At 45.2% G+C, this 14,053-nt stretch overlaps 1 protein-coding gene across 4 annotated transcripts in view; it reads left to right on the plus strand.

The window, feature by feature from the left end:
* ADAMTSL1 (ADAMTS like 1) overlaps window positions 1-14,053 on the plus strand; it is a 478,676-nt gene that overhangs the window by 434,114 nt on the left and 30,509 nt on the right. For all 4 annotated transcript variants that reach the window (XM_053371804.1, XM_053371807.1, XM_053371806.1 and 1 more), the window contains 3 exons: window positions 495-622; window positions 5,907-6,035; window positions 11,087-11,266. In XM_053371804.1, the coding sequence (XP_053227779.1) occupies window positions 495-622; window positions 5,907-6,035; window positions 11,087-11,266 (437 nt within the window). The remainder of the gene's footprint in view (window positions 1-494; window positions 623-5,906; window positions 6,036-11,086; window positions 11,267-14,053) is intronic.

Below are 14,053 nucleotides of genomic sequence, written 5' to 3' on the forward strand. Positions count from 1 at the left end.
GGCAGAGGACCGGCACAGGTGGATGTAGTCATCAGGTCCTGGGGCTTGGGGACCATTGCCTGCCTTGGGACATGGTCACAGGGTTGTGAAGACTATGTCTTTGTACCGGAGTCCTAGAGATTGCAATTAACGGGTGCTGTGAAGCTGCGGTGGGGAGGCTGCAAGGCACTGAGACATGCAGTAGGGCTTGAACAAGTCAACGTCGTTCACCTCTGCTTTGGAAGCCAATGCACACAGCAGTGTGTCGTATCAAGGTAGAACCTGAAAAATTAATGTGTGCGTAGTTTAAAAAACAGAAGGCTACAGATGCCTTATGTGGTTTGTTATTGCTGGATTTAAAAACTTGTTATTTAATTAAACAGAATCTGCAAAACTGGAATGTATGAGGCCTTGTAACTTGTCATTCTGCATATATATTTATTTAAATAGCTAGTGCTGAGTAATAGCATACTTGGCAAGGGATCTTAGACTTAGATATTGGTCTGTCGCTGCAGGATACTTCTTCAGCCAGATGACTCCTTGCAAATTCTGGAGCCTGTCGAAGAAGACGTCGGATTCTATACCTGCAATGCAACTAATGTGTTGGGATCTGACTCTGTTTCCATTGCCGTCACGTTAGCAGGTAATATGTTCCTTGCAGTCATCACAGAAATACTTCCTTTTTCCTCTTCTGTTTTTGAAAAGTTAAGCCCAAATGTGGAGCAGGCCAGAGTCCGAGGTGCAAAGCCCTTGCAGATATTGTAAAGTTTCTCCTCAGAGCAACAGCAGTTGAAATAGTTTAGCAATGCTTTTGCACCCAGCATAAAATTACACCTCCAGCGAAAATTCAGTATTCCTTTGCAATCCAGAGAAGAATTATAAAACAAAGCCAAAAATAGATAAATGGCTAAACCTGAGTCGTTGTAGGATGATTGCTAAAATGAGTAAGCAGATAATACAACAGCTTTTCTTTCTGACAGGGTTATTATCTATCACTCATGTGCATTCAGTGACATTAAAGCCTCGGTAAATTGTGTTTCGAGGTCCCCAAGCCACCCCAATAAATCACAATTTACACAGAATTTTTCTTTAAGGTTTTTGGCATAATTTTGGCCACAACTTTATTAAAACACAAAAATTGTGAGTGGTTGCTTAGGCATTGGTTGTGGCTATCTGACCCCACACGGGGACAGACTGACATTCGCACGCCCGCGAAAGTCAGAAAGGGAAAACATTTTGGGGAGAAAGATGGAGCTGGGTACCATACCCTCACCTCTCCCCAAATGCTCCCAGGGGCTCTTGTGTGGCCCTAGCCCCTTGACAGGGGTGCAGACAAAAGCATGGCGAGCCCCTGGGTTCCTTTAACGGAAAACCCTTGCAGCAGCAGCATTGGAGGGGCAGGCACAGCTAATCCTCCACCAACCAATTCATAAAACCAATGCCTAACCACAAGCTTACAAGTTGTGACGATTTGCTACGCAGTAGGCAAAAACCAAATGGCACCAGCCAATCTGCCAAATGGACAAAATTCCTACCGGGCCCCTGCCCCAAAAGCAGATGACCCCATGACAGGCATAGCAAGGTCAATACGAACAACCCTAAATATAGGGAGGGTGGGCAGGTGATCCGATGCGCGCAGCGAAAAGAGGAAGCTCAACGCTGCACAGGGAATATACAGTATACTTTTTGGCTGTCAGTCACAAAATGGCAACATCAAATTCCTCCCAACGACAAGGGGAGCCCAATCGCAATGGTGGCCAGCTATCTGTACCTGCCCAGCAACAGTGGGATGTCTTGTTAGACCCTACCGCAACACTTGCTCTCCATGAAGGAGAACATGCTATGTACCACAAGGTTTCAGGTGTGTGGATATCTTTTAAAAAAGGTCACCTTCCCCTGAATGGTGCTTATCTTGTTTGATAAGCATGATGCTTATCTTGTTTGGATGTAACGCTAAACCATAGTTCACATTCCATGCAGCAAACCTGCTCCCTACGCCTCCCCAGCTGCAAGGAGGGGAATCAGAAGCAACTGCTTCGATGTAAACTTACAGCAGTTTGTTGTTTTCTTTGTTGGAAACTGTGGTTAGGGCTATAGAGAGAAACTTGGAGGGCTGCCTTTGGCCCCTGGTTTGAAGTTTCCCAACCCAGGTTTTGTGTTATGTCCAAATGCATCCCCCTTCCTTCCTTCTGTCCTTCCTTCCTTCCTTCCTTCCTTCCTTCCTCTCTCTCTCTCTCTCTCTCTCTCTCTCTCTCTCTCTCTCTCTCTGCGTGCTTCGTGCCTACTTTTGGAATATTTCCATTGAAAATCAGTACAGTTGTGTCTCCTTGAAAAACTAATGCAATTAGGAGAATGTAGACTCTTTTCAAAAAAACTTTACTGTAATATAAAACACTGGAATAATTTATCTGTTATGGAACTCTCCTATCAACAATGGAATGGTATCAAAAATGGATTTAACATGGGAGTTTTCAGGCTTAGCATTTTGTGGCGGGACATAACAATCCGTTCTGCAGAGAGCCTTTGCAGCCAGTTATGCTCCTGATGGGCAAGTTTCAAAGGCTATAAGTATAGAGTCACAGTTTTCATCCAATGGAGGCTAATCAATCACTGTCTCCCGAAGAAGCAGGGAGAGGGGAATACGCGAAACAGACAGATATGCCTTTGGGTTTTCAGCAACCAGCAATCATTTTTCTAATAAAATGCTCCATGTCTTGATTTCATTTTCTCATGCAAACAAATTAGCAAATGCAAGGCCCTCTGGGTCATATTTTCAAGAGACAACACTACTTGAAGGAAGGTTCTGAATAGCCTCATCCGTCAAGCAGGAGTTGAAAGTGCCCAGTCACTCAGCTGCTGGAAATCTGGACACCAAGTTTGAGATAATGAAAATGCATTTAACCAAAAGAAGGAGGAGGAAAAATAAACCGCACACATTTTGTTTCAAAAGTGGAGCCCAGAACTTTTCTGCAGAGGAAGTGGGTAACCTTTGTGCAGTCTAAATGAAACACTCAGCCTCTTTGATTAATTTAGCACATGAGGGCCCAGAGAGAAAATGTGGTTCCATTTTTGGAGTAGTTTGCTACTTTTTATGGGCTGAGCAGCTGACAGATATTTAATCTAACGAAGAGATCGTGAAAGAAGAAGAAGAAGAAGAAACCACCAGGAAAAATTAAAAGCCCAATTGCCATTTGAGGTCTCTCTTTCCTCCTCCTTGATTTAGGAGCACCCTGTAAAACATCAGAACTTGGTGAACTTTCCGTGACTGAATGGAACATGTTTGTGCTTGGATATGCTGCTCTACGTTGATGTCTCAGGGACACTAGAGTCCTGCCCCTGTACAAAAAGTGCTACTGAAAGTGAATCTGCACAGCATCAGGGCTTCATGGCATCCTCTCAAAATACGTGGATTAGCTTGCTGCCTATTCCACATGAGTCCATTTCAGCTGTCAGGCCAGTTTATGGATTTTAATTCGCGGCAGCGGGATCTGCGGAGAGGCGGGAGGACAGGAACAAAACCAGATTTCAACCATTTTGGTTGCCGCCGCCAACTAAAGCACCCATAATTCTTCCTCCTTCTCCTCCCTCTTCCACCCATCCTTTCTTAACCAGCTTTTCCCCTCTTAGTGCCACTGTTGATTTATAGCTGGATTAATTCATAGGCCTTGTAGGCTCCTGTTTTGGGCCCAAGCCCGTGGAATCACACGACGGCATCCATTCTGTCTTCTGCTGGCCCATGAACAATCCCACTTCTGGGAGATAAGCATGCAGCCGGCCAGCACTGAGAAGCTCTCTCACAAACATTAATGCCTTCGGAAGTGGGCTGGCCCCAATACAAGAAGATAACGTAAGCTAGGTGGAGTCTCACTTGGGCTGGGGCGTTTTGAGCTCTTCCCTCTCTCCCTCCCCAGCAGCATGGAACATTTTCCGTGGTTCATCTGACTTTGCAGCCGTTAACCCTTTGATGCACAAGTTAATTTCTCCAGCTTCTGGGGCCCTACCCTAGAGACATGCAAATAAATGCACAAGGAGAATGAAACTTAACTTTATGGAGGAAGCCCTGAATGTGTATACAGTTACTTGAGACATCAGGATTGTGGCAATAGTCAAGCAAATATCAGCTTCGGTTACATTTTCGTTTATTGTTGCAACTGGCTTTCTATTTGTCTAGTTTGCTCTCCTGTTCAAGAGATTTTTGACGTTAATCTTAGAGAATAAAGACTTAGGTAGGATTTGACATGTGAATGAGCAGTTATCATGCTCCAGTTTACACACCACCATATTGTTTTCAATCGTATAAGAGCTGCCAAGATTCTCGGGGCATGCCAGGGGCTACTGGTTCCATTTTATTTCATTTCATTTCTTTTTGTCTTTTCTGCCCCCCAAATTATCTCTATGCATCCTCCATTTGTGTATATGCTCCCCTCTCTCCAAATTGTATGCTTCGAACTGTTTCCAAAATAGTGCTGCCTTTGCACACCTGTCTCCATGCACATAGCTGTCAGATGGGGAATGTGGGGAAAAGAGATGACTTTGAGATGAAGTTTGCAAGTACAGTGGTACCTCGGGTTAAGTATTTAATTCGTTCCAGAGGTCTGTTCTTAACCTGAAACTGTTCTTAACCTGAACCACCACTTTAGCTAATGGGGCCTCCTGCTGCCGCCATGCTGGCGGAGCACAATTTCTGTTCTTATCCTGAAGCAAAGTTCTTAACCTGAAGCACTATTTCTGGGTTAGCATATGTAACCTGAAGCGTATGTAACCTGAGGTACCACTGTACATAAGGTTGTGCATGATCAGCAGCAATTCCTTCCAAAAGAGGAAGGGTCTAGTCTGAGTAGGCTACTTTGTACAAAGCAAGTTAAAATGTTTTACATGCCAAGACCCCATGACCCCACAGTTCCCTAGGGGAAATGAATAACCACACAGGACAACAGGATTTTGGGTTTTTGGCTTGAATATGGCCACAACTTTATTGGTTACAGTAGAGAGTGGTTTGGGATAGGCATTGGGTAAAACCGTTGCTATTCCACTCCAGCCCATCTGCTGGGAGTGCATCTAAGGGTAAACCACAAAAGGCTGCAATTTAACAACTCCTGGGAGTGAGCCCAAGCATCCCCATTTGCTGGTTGGGCCTTCTGCCAGGGGAACGCCCTTTCTAAGGGCTGATGGCATTGGCCAATAGCCAGCAGCCAAGCAATCCGGCCTGCCATTAGTTGGATCACTTGGGGGTCCGGGGCCTGGCCGCAACACTGCCCACCAATGAGGGTGACCGGACTTAAGGGGGAGAGAAAATTAAAGAAGAAAGTGACAGTTTGTAAGATGAAAGATATAGCAGAACATCTGAAGGCTTGCAACTCTTTAAAAAGGTAAGGGTAAAGGACCCCTGACAGTTAAGCCCAGTCACAAATGACTCTGAGTTGCAGAGCTCATCTCGCTTTACTGGCCGAGGGAGCCAACGTTTGTCCACAGACAGCTTCCGGGTCATGTGGCCAGCAGGACTAAGCTGCTTCTGGCGCAACAAGACACCGTGATGGAAACTAGAGCGCACGGAAACACCGTTTACCTTCCCGCCAGAGCAGTACCTGTTTATCTACTTGCACTTTGACGTGCTTTCGAACTGCTAGGTTGGCAGGAGCGGGGACCGAACAACGGGAGCTCACCCCGTCGCAGGGATTCGAACTGGCAACCTTCCAATCGGCAATCCCTAGGCTCTGTGGTTTAGACCACAGCTTTAGCATCATACTAAACTTTGCAGAATGGGGGAAGAAGGAAATGGGAGTCCTAATCGAGGGCTGTCAGTGACAGCCAGGAGGCAAAATACAGACTGTGCCAATTCCTTGCGCTATTTTCAAGAAGAGTAGCAGTGCCCATATCTTGCTTCTTCCCTTATCTATTTAATAATCCGCGATCCCTTCTGCTTACAGGGAAGCCATTAATAAAGACATCAAGAGCCACCCTGGTCAACAAGGAGTTGCCTGCTGTCACTGTTGATATTGGGAGCACCGTGAAAACCATCCTGGGTGCAAACGTGACCATCAACTGCCAGGTTGCAGGTAAGAGGTTTCTGCTCTCTGTGTCCTCCCTCTGGCTCCTCTGCTCTGCCCCACCCCTCGATTTCTCCCCTTCCCAGCCCCACTGTTTCTCATATCTGCTTCAGTTATCCCTCCTGCTTCCTTCACCTCGCCCACTCTCAGCCCCTCCATCTCCCACCTGCTTTTTAGCCTTTTCCCCTCATCTCATTTTCTCGTCCTTCCTGCTTCATCCGTTTCTCCTATTGGGTCATCTGAGTTTAACAGAACGAGGTGGTCAAGAACTGGGTTATATGTGTGCATTTACCATTCATCATTCTTCCCCATTCTCCTTCCTTCCATGCAACTTTCTGTTTTGCAGGGGATGTGGGTTGTCGCTTAAAGGCGGGTCTCTCTCTCTCTCTCTCTCTCTCTCTCTCTCTCTTTTAAAAATGGTTTTGTTTATACTTCTCCAAACTGTGAGATTCCCCCAAACGTACAGGTATGGCCTTGTTGCTCAGTGGCTCTGTTTGGCTGCAAAGCTGTCATCGCGCCGGGACTGAGTTCGGCATTAGAAGGCGTGATGTAGTGCACAGCTGCTGCAATCCAGAGAGCCGTGTGTGCAGTCAAATCCCATGGCTAAGGACGGATGGCAAAGAACCACAAGCTCTGTGGTTATGTCGCCAGCAGTCTGAAATTCTTGGCTGCTCCAGCGGTACTTACTCGCTGGAACGCAGCCAGTGCGTGTAGATTAATTGGATAACAAACAACAAGTGCGAACAACATCCATTCCCATTCATGAGTAAAGGAGAATAATTGGCAAGTCAATGAGTGGAAGAAAATAACCAGGACGCTTGATTATCCTCTTGGGCGGCAGGGGAGGCAGATGGGGCTTAAGTCATACTCAGTAGCCGCCTCACAGTGCTCAAGCCTAGCTACAACATGATATGAGAGCCTTTTGGATTAAGAAGGAGAAAGAAATCTTAAGTGCTGGGCTGGACATGCTACAGTTCATGACTGTAATCCAGTGTTTCCCAAACTTGGGGTCTCCTGCTGTTTTGGACTACAACTCCCATCATCCCTAGCTGGCAAGACCAGTGGTCAAGGTTGTTGGGAATTGTAGTCTGAAAGAGAAGTTTGGGAAACACTGCTGTAATCAAATGGACTGGCTGGCCTAGGACAGGTGTGGACTTGAAACAGCCGATAGATTAATAGGAACAGTGTCCAGAATATTACCAGTAAGGAAAGGAACAGCTCAGCCCACTAAGAATCATATAGCTGGAAAGGATCATTTAGCCCAGAGTCATGTGGACTCAAGGCCACACGTAGCCATTGGCCTCATTTCATGTGGGTAGCAAGTAGGAATTAAAGAAAGCAGAAGTTTACATTCCAACCTATGTTTGTCACAATTGGTGCTGTTTCCATTCTGCTGCAGTTCGGTGTCTAATAATAATAATAATAATTCATACCCCACCCATCTGGATGGGTTTCCCCAGCCACTCTGGGCGGCTCCTAACAGAATAAAACCTCAGGGCTGCCTTCAAATGTCTTCTAAAGGTCAGATAGTTGTTTGTTTCTTTAACATCTGATGGGAGGGTGTTCCACAGAGCGGGCGCCACTACCAAAAAGGCCCTCTGCCTGGTTCCCTGTAACCTCACTTCTCGCAGTGAGGGAACCACCAGAAGGCCCTTGGAGCTGGACCTCAGTGTCCGGGCTGAACAATGGGGGTGGAGACGCTCCTTCAAGTATACCGTGCCATTTGGGGCTTTCAAGGTCAGCACTAACACTTTGAATTGTGCTCGGAAACATACTGGGAGCCAATTTAGGTCTTCCAAGACCGGTGTTATATGGTCTTGCTGGCCTATTTACCTTGTTAAGTAAGTTATTTAATTAATTTGTGTAACTAAATTATAGAGAGAGTGAGCAAAGGAGTACTCTGCCCACTTTTGGCTCTGGCTAAGCTCATCACCTGCATGTGACCCCTAGCAGGTTACTCATGTGGGAATGTGACCTTCAAGAGAGAAAAAAGTTTCCCCGTCCCTGGTCTAACAGTTCCCTCATATTTGTCATGGCTATTGGCTAGAACAATAAACTTATGCACAGATGGTGAGAGTGTGCAGTGATCTCAGTGGGCCTACTTCCGAGTAGACATGGCTAGGATCACACTGCATGGAGGTCTGGCCCTGGGCACTGCCTCAGATGGGGGCCTGATGGGGAGCCCAGTGGAAGCTGCTCTGAGCTCCCAAGAGGAAAAAAGAGCTAAAAGTCTAGCAAATAATGGTGTGGCGGAACAATGCTTAGGAAATGATATTTTTCTACTTGATGAATAATACAGCCCATTGAAGGATAGTCCTTGAATTTTTTTTAAAAAATTACTTCCACCTGTGCCATTTTGAATATACTCCGTGTTCCAGTTGGCTAGTAAAGTAAAGGGACCCCTGACCATTAGGTCCAGTCGTGGCCAACTCTGGGGTTGCGGCGCTCATCTCGCTTTATTGGCCGAGGGAGCCGGCGTACAGCTTCCGGGTCATGTGGCCAGCATGACTAAGCCGCTTCTGGCGAACCAGAGCAGCGCACGGAAACGCCGTTTACCTTCCCGCCGGAGCGGTACCTATTTATCTACTTGCACTTTGACGTGCTCTTGAACTGCTAGGTTGGCAGGAGCTGGGACAAAGCAACGGGAGCTCACCCCGTCGCGGGGATTCGAACCGCCGACCTTCTGATCGGCAAGTCCTAGACTCTGTGGTTTAACCCACAGCGCCACCTGTGTCCTATTCCAGTTGGCTACATGGCCCTTAATCTTCTCACTCTGAAGATTTCATGGCTTCTTATTAATGTTTCTCTCTCTCTTTAATGTCTTCTTCCTTTTCTAAGCCTTATTTCCATTAAGCACTGCAGGTGACAGATGCATAATGCAGTAAAAGAAAACACAAAACTTAGATTCAGGAAATGCTCTTGCTCCCTCTACTGCTGCTGCGATTGAATAGCGACTCGGTCGGCCCCTCTGCACCTGTGTCCTAAATTGCACATCTTGAAGTTTTTGCCAGATCGCCATGTTCTCGGTTTCATAGCCTATTTCTTTGGAATAAGGCTCACGTAAGAAGGATAAGAAAGCTTAGGGGCTGCTCACTGCTGTTTCTTCTCTCTCTCTCTCTCTCTCTCTCTCTCTCTCTCTCTCCACTTTCCCATGACATTTACTCCATGCAGGTGGGACATTTGGTTTCGATTCTTCTCTGTTCACCTTGAAGGTAGCAGCAGGTAACTCTTTTGTGCAGGTGATCAAAGTTATAGAAGCACTGAGCTATATTCCATTCTGTTCTGAACGCAGCTGCAGCAGAAACACTTTGCCTCCAAATCCTTAAGCCCTTACTTTTATCCGAATAAAATTCCCCTTTGTTGTTTTGCAGAACCATGGATCAGAGTCATGATTTTAGGATTTGGTTTCACGTGAGCCCAGGCAGCACGCCAGCTCCAGAAAAGAAATGTGGATGTGGCGATTTGGTTTTCGTCCACCACCTGAAACTTGTACAGCTGTTAGGATTGAGATTAGAAGTGTCTATTACAGAATAGGATGTACCTGGCTAGGGTAGCATTAGACTGAAGTATCGGATAATTGTCCACACCTGCCTGAACTCTGAGCTCTGTCTGTGTTTGGAGAAGATGCTGCAAATGTGCTCTTGATTCCGTCTCTCCATTACATTATCACTCCTTCTAATATTGAACTTGGGGTGGTGGCGCCAATGACTTTATATGCAAAATGGCTTCATGGAGAATCAAGCAGGAGATCTCTGTATGTTTGGAGATACTCCCAAGATTTGCAGAATGTTGAATCCCTAGCAACTCCTGGTAGGGCTTGTCTGAAAGTCTGAAAGTCTGAAAGTCAATGTAGAAAGACCATGGTCCGACAGAATAAGGGAGTTTCCAATGTCATTATGTCCACATAGTAATTAGTCTGGATTACTGCAACGGGGACATGGGGGCAAGCCTTGAAGACAGTCAGTTTAACCAACTGATATCAATGGATATATTTTAATGATTAAAAATCAAGATGTTGTTATGTCCGTATTATTGAAATGAATTATTTATTTGGATAGCCATGTTTTGAAATGATTTAGGATTCAGACCAGGCACCCCCAAAATTGGCCCTCCAGATGTTTTGGGACTACAACTCCCATCATCCCTAGCTAACAGGACGAGTGGTCAGGGATGGTGGGAATTGTAGTCCCAAAACATCTGGAGGGCCGAGTTTGGGGGTGCCTGATTTAGACTGTTACTGTAATCATGTATTCTTCTTCTTTCTTGCTGCCATGTTGTGAGCCATGTTGGACACACGTATGTGGGAAAGAGGGCATACAAATTGAAATAGCAATAAATATAAAATAAGGTGCCGCTGGTGCAGATTGTGGCTACAAGAGTACTGAGAGCAGTGCCTCAAACTAGAATCATATTACACGCATTCTGAAGAAATTGCCTTCGCACTACTGGGCCCAGTTCAAGATACTAGTGTAGCCTTTCAAAGTACTGAATATCTTACCTGTGATGACACCCCATCTGTGGAAAGCACTTCCGTTGGAGACTTACTAAGATTCATTCACTTAGATTTTGGGGTGTTTCTACTGGCAATTGCTGCTTGGATATAATTTTAAACCAGGCTTCCTCAACCTCAGGCCTCCAGATGTTTTGAGACTACAATTCCCATCATCCCTGACCACTGGTCCTGCTAGCTAGGGACCATGGGAGTTGTAGGCCAATAGCATCTGGAGGGCTGAGGTTGAGGAAGCCTGCTTTAAACTCTGAGTTTTGATTTGCATGTTTTTGCATGCTTTATTTTACTGATTTGTATTTAATCTTCTTTTAAATACATTGTGAACTCTGCTGTGAGCCTGATCACTGAAGGATAATGTGTACATAGAATTAATGAATTACTTTTATTCTTCTCAGAACAAGTTAATGTGTGTGAGATAGACTGGGATTTTGGCAAATAATAATAATAACCAACATATGTAACATCAGCTTTTATCAACAACACCTTTGCAGAATGTACCGAATGCAGATTCTCTTTCTCAGGATTTTATTTTAATATATTCTCTTAACAGGTGTGCCTGAAGCAGAACTCACCTGGTTCAGGAATAAAATCAAGCTGGCCCCTGGTCATTACCTGCAGGATGGGTCATTGCAGATTGAAAATGTTTCTCTCTCGGATCAAGGCTTATACTCCTGCAGGGCAGCCAACATTCGTGGGCAGATTACCGAAAGCACTCAGCTTCTTGTTCTGGGTAAGCTTAAAGAGCTAACATTTCTTGCCAAGGTTTCTTCACATGTACTTCAGAGAGCAACACCAGTATTGCCATTATATAAAAGTGAGGGGTGCAGGGCCAAACCAGTCACGATATTCAAAGTCTTCTTCTTCTTCTTTTCTTTGGCGATCCCTCGTAGCCGAGTAAAATTGTCTTCCATTAACATGGTTTTAAAAACGAGTCCGTAAGTGTCTGTGGAGGCCAATTCTGGATCCACACATCCTTCCACAGTGGGGACATAGGTTTCCAGGTGGGAGTTGATCCCGGTGTGGATTTGCCAAATGTGCCTTCCTCTTAGCACATTTCTCCCTTTTCTTCCTGAGTTCAAGTGTCTTCAAAGTCCATGATGCCTTTGGTAAAGGCTGTTCTCCAATTGGAGCGCTTGCAGGCCAGTGTTTCCCAGTTATTGGTGTTTATACTACATTTTTTAAAAATTTGCCTTGAGTCAGTCTTTGAACCTCTTTTGCTGACCACCAGCATTTTTAAGTTTGGAGTAGAGTAGTTGCTTTGGAAGAACAGGGGTTTTAAATAGGCCATTGGCGGCATAAGAACAGGAGGCGGACAGGCATGGAGAGGGGAATGCAATATATGGGTAGTATCAATGGGGAATTCCCTTACAATGCAAACAGAGGCAGACACGTATTTAACATCTCATGTAGTTTGGACCTCAGTAGGATTACGAGAGGAACTGTCAGAGGTTTTGACTTCCAGAAGCTAGACAGCGCACAGAAGCAGTCTCAAAATTTAGCGTTAGGTGTGCAATTGTGATATACCTACTTGGTGATAGGTTGGATTCATGTTGTAAATAAGGTCTTTGGAATATTGTTGCAGCCCTTTTTTCATAGGAAATACTGAGGTGGAGAGTAGCACTGGTTTAATGTTATATGTGAAACATAAAACACAGCGAGTTTCTAAAGGTGTTGAGCACTTAATTGCCACTGGTCACAGGGCTTACCTAATACTTTTTGCTGCCTGCCATGAAGGACAGAACTTACAAGTGCCCCTGTTTTCCAGAGACAGTCCCATATTTACAGGGTATGTAAGGACACACCACAATTGGGGGGTATGAAAGGACACACCACAATTCCATGTATCAAAGCCAGGCAGGCTGGTAATTGAATCCTAAGCAAGTCTGAGGCCAGCATCCTCACTTAAGAAGTGCAGAATACGCCGTGTGACCCTAGAGATGGGTGGAGAAATTCAGTTTGGTTCACATTTAAAGGCAAACCTGTCTAATCTGCTTTCTCCAAAACGATACCTTCAAAATTTGCACTCCTCTGAATTTTGCAACACAGCTCTCCACCCAAGTCATGTGTACAATGGTACATAAACTAGGGTAAGGTGTAGACGAAGATGCATATATTGGTGCAAATGAGCTACAAAAATGCATTGCATCGGGGAATGTTGCCTTGAAATAGGCTAAATTTCTTTCAAAATTGTGTATATTAGGAAAAAGCCAAACTAAAACGCTGGTGAATTTTCAAGATTCTCTTTTTTTAAAAAAAAGAAAGGAAACAGATGTGGAAATGCGGAGAACTGAATTAAATACTTTTTTGAAATTACAAACTGAGAGAAGCCAATATTGACAGATTTGTCCACCTCTCTGTGGTGCACACACAGCTCTCTCTCTCTCTCTCTCTCTCTCTCTCTCTCTCTCTCTCTCTCTCGCAACACCTCACCACTGCCTCCTGCTCTCCGACATCTGCCGCCTGAGGCCTGAGGTGGCAATTGCACTCTGCCTAACGGTAGAGCCAGGCCTGAAAGGGACCAGCGCCCTCCCTTTCTTGCGCTTCAGACCACATGTGATTTCTCCTCAGGAGGACCTTTGACTTGTGGCCTGTGTGCTGGTTCTACGCATTAGGTGGCTGTAGTCATCATAGCTAAAATGCCTTGTGTATTAGATATGTATGCCAGTGTTACAAATTTCTTCGCTTAAAAATGAAAGGTGACTGACTTGGTAAGCTTGCTTTGGGTAAATGACAGCTATTGCTATATTGTTAAAAGAGAAAAGTCGACAAATGCCCTTAAAGGCACTGCTTTCCCTGCCTATTTAATGCATCAAACAGTGGGCCTTTTAATTGGGATAAGAATTTCCCAAGGATACACCCAATACCAATCTCTAGTGAAATATATTTGCCTCCTTACTGAGTCTGAAATGGCACTCCTGAACTCACTTCCACTGAGCTGATACTTGAGAATTTAATATTACACCAGCTTTTCATGCCGAGGACAGAAACGGGCCCTTCTCCAAGAACAGGCTTCCCTAAATGAAGGCAATATATTCCTCCTGCTTCTCTATCACAGTCTCCTTACTGGAGAAGCAAGCCCTGTGGTAAATCACAAAGTGACACGGACCAATTTCACACCTCACTGACAGATGCAAAAACCAAACTCGGCCCTGTATTTTAAAAAGCGCACACAAAACAGGGACTCAGTTCACCGAAGGGTGAAGTTTACTTTGTCTTGTGTTTCACGATAGCAGGCAGTTTGAGTCTAGCTGGGTGATTTGGAATGACATGGTCAGGCCCAAAGCATGAGTGGAAATGTGTTCCTAGGGCTGATTTATGGCGCTTGCTGATGGATTTTCCTTCCTAATAACACGTTTGTGCCATTTTTACTCCCTGCTGCTTGAGAGCTGAAAGATAGGCTAGGTTGAGCAAATGCTACTGTAGATTTGCTAATGGAGTGTGCACATTCTAGAGAGGCCGGGGCGAATTGATGCTTCCCAATTCATACGAAAGTACCCATGGCAGACCTCCTTTTTCA

The sequence above is a fragment of the Podarcis raffonei genome, chromosome 17 (assembly GCF_027172205.1).
Source record: "Podarcis raffonei isolate rPodRaf1 chromosome 17, rPodRaf1.pri, whole genome shotgun sequence".
In the NCBI taxonomy this organism is placed as follows: Eukaryota; Metazoa; Chordata; class Lepidosauria; order Squamata; family Lacertidae; genus Podarcis; species Podarcis raffonei.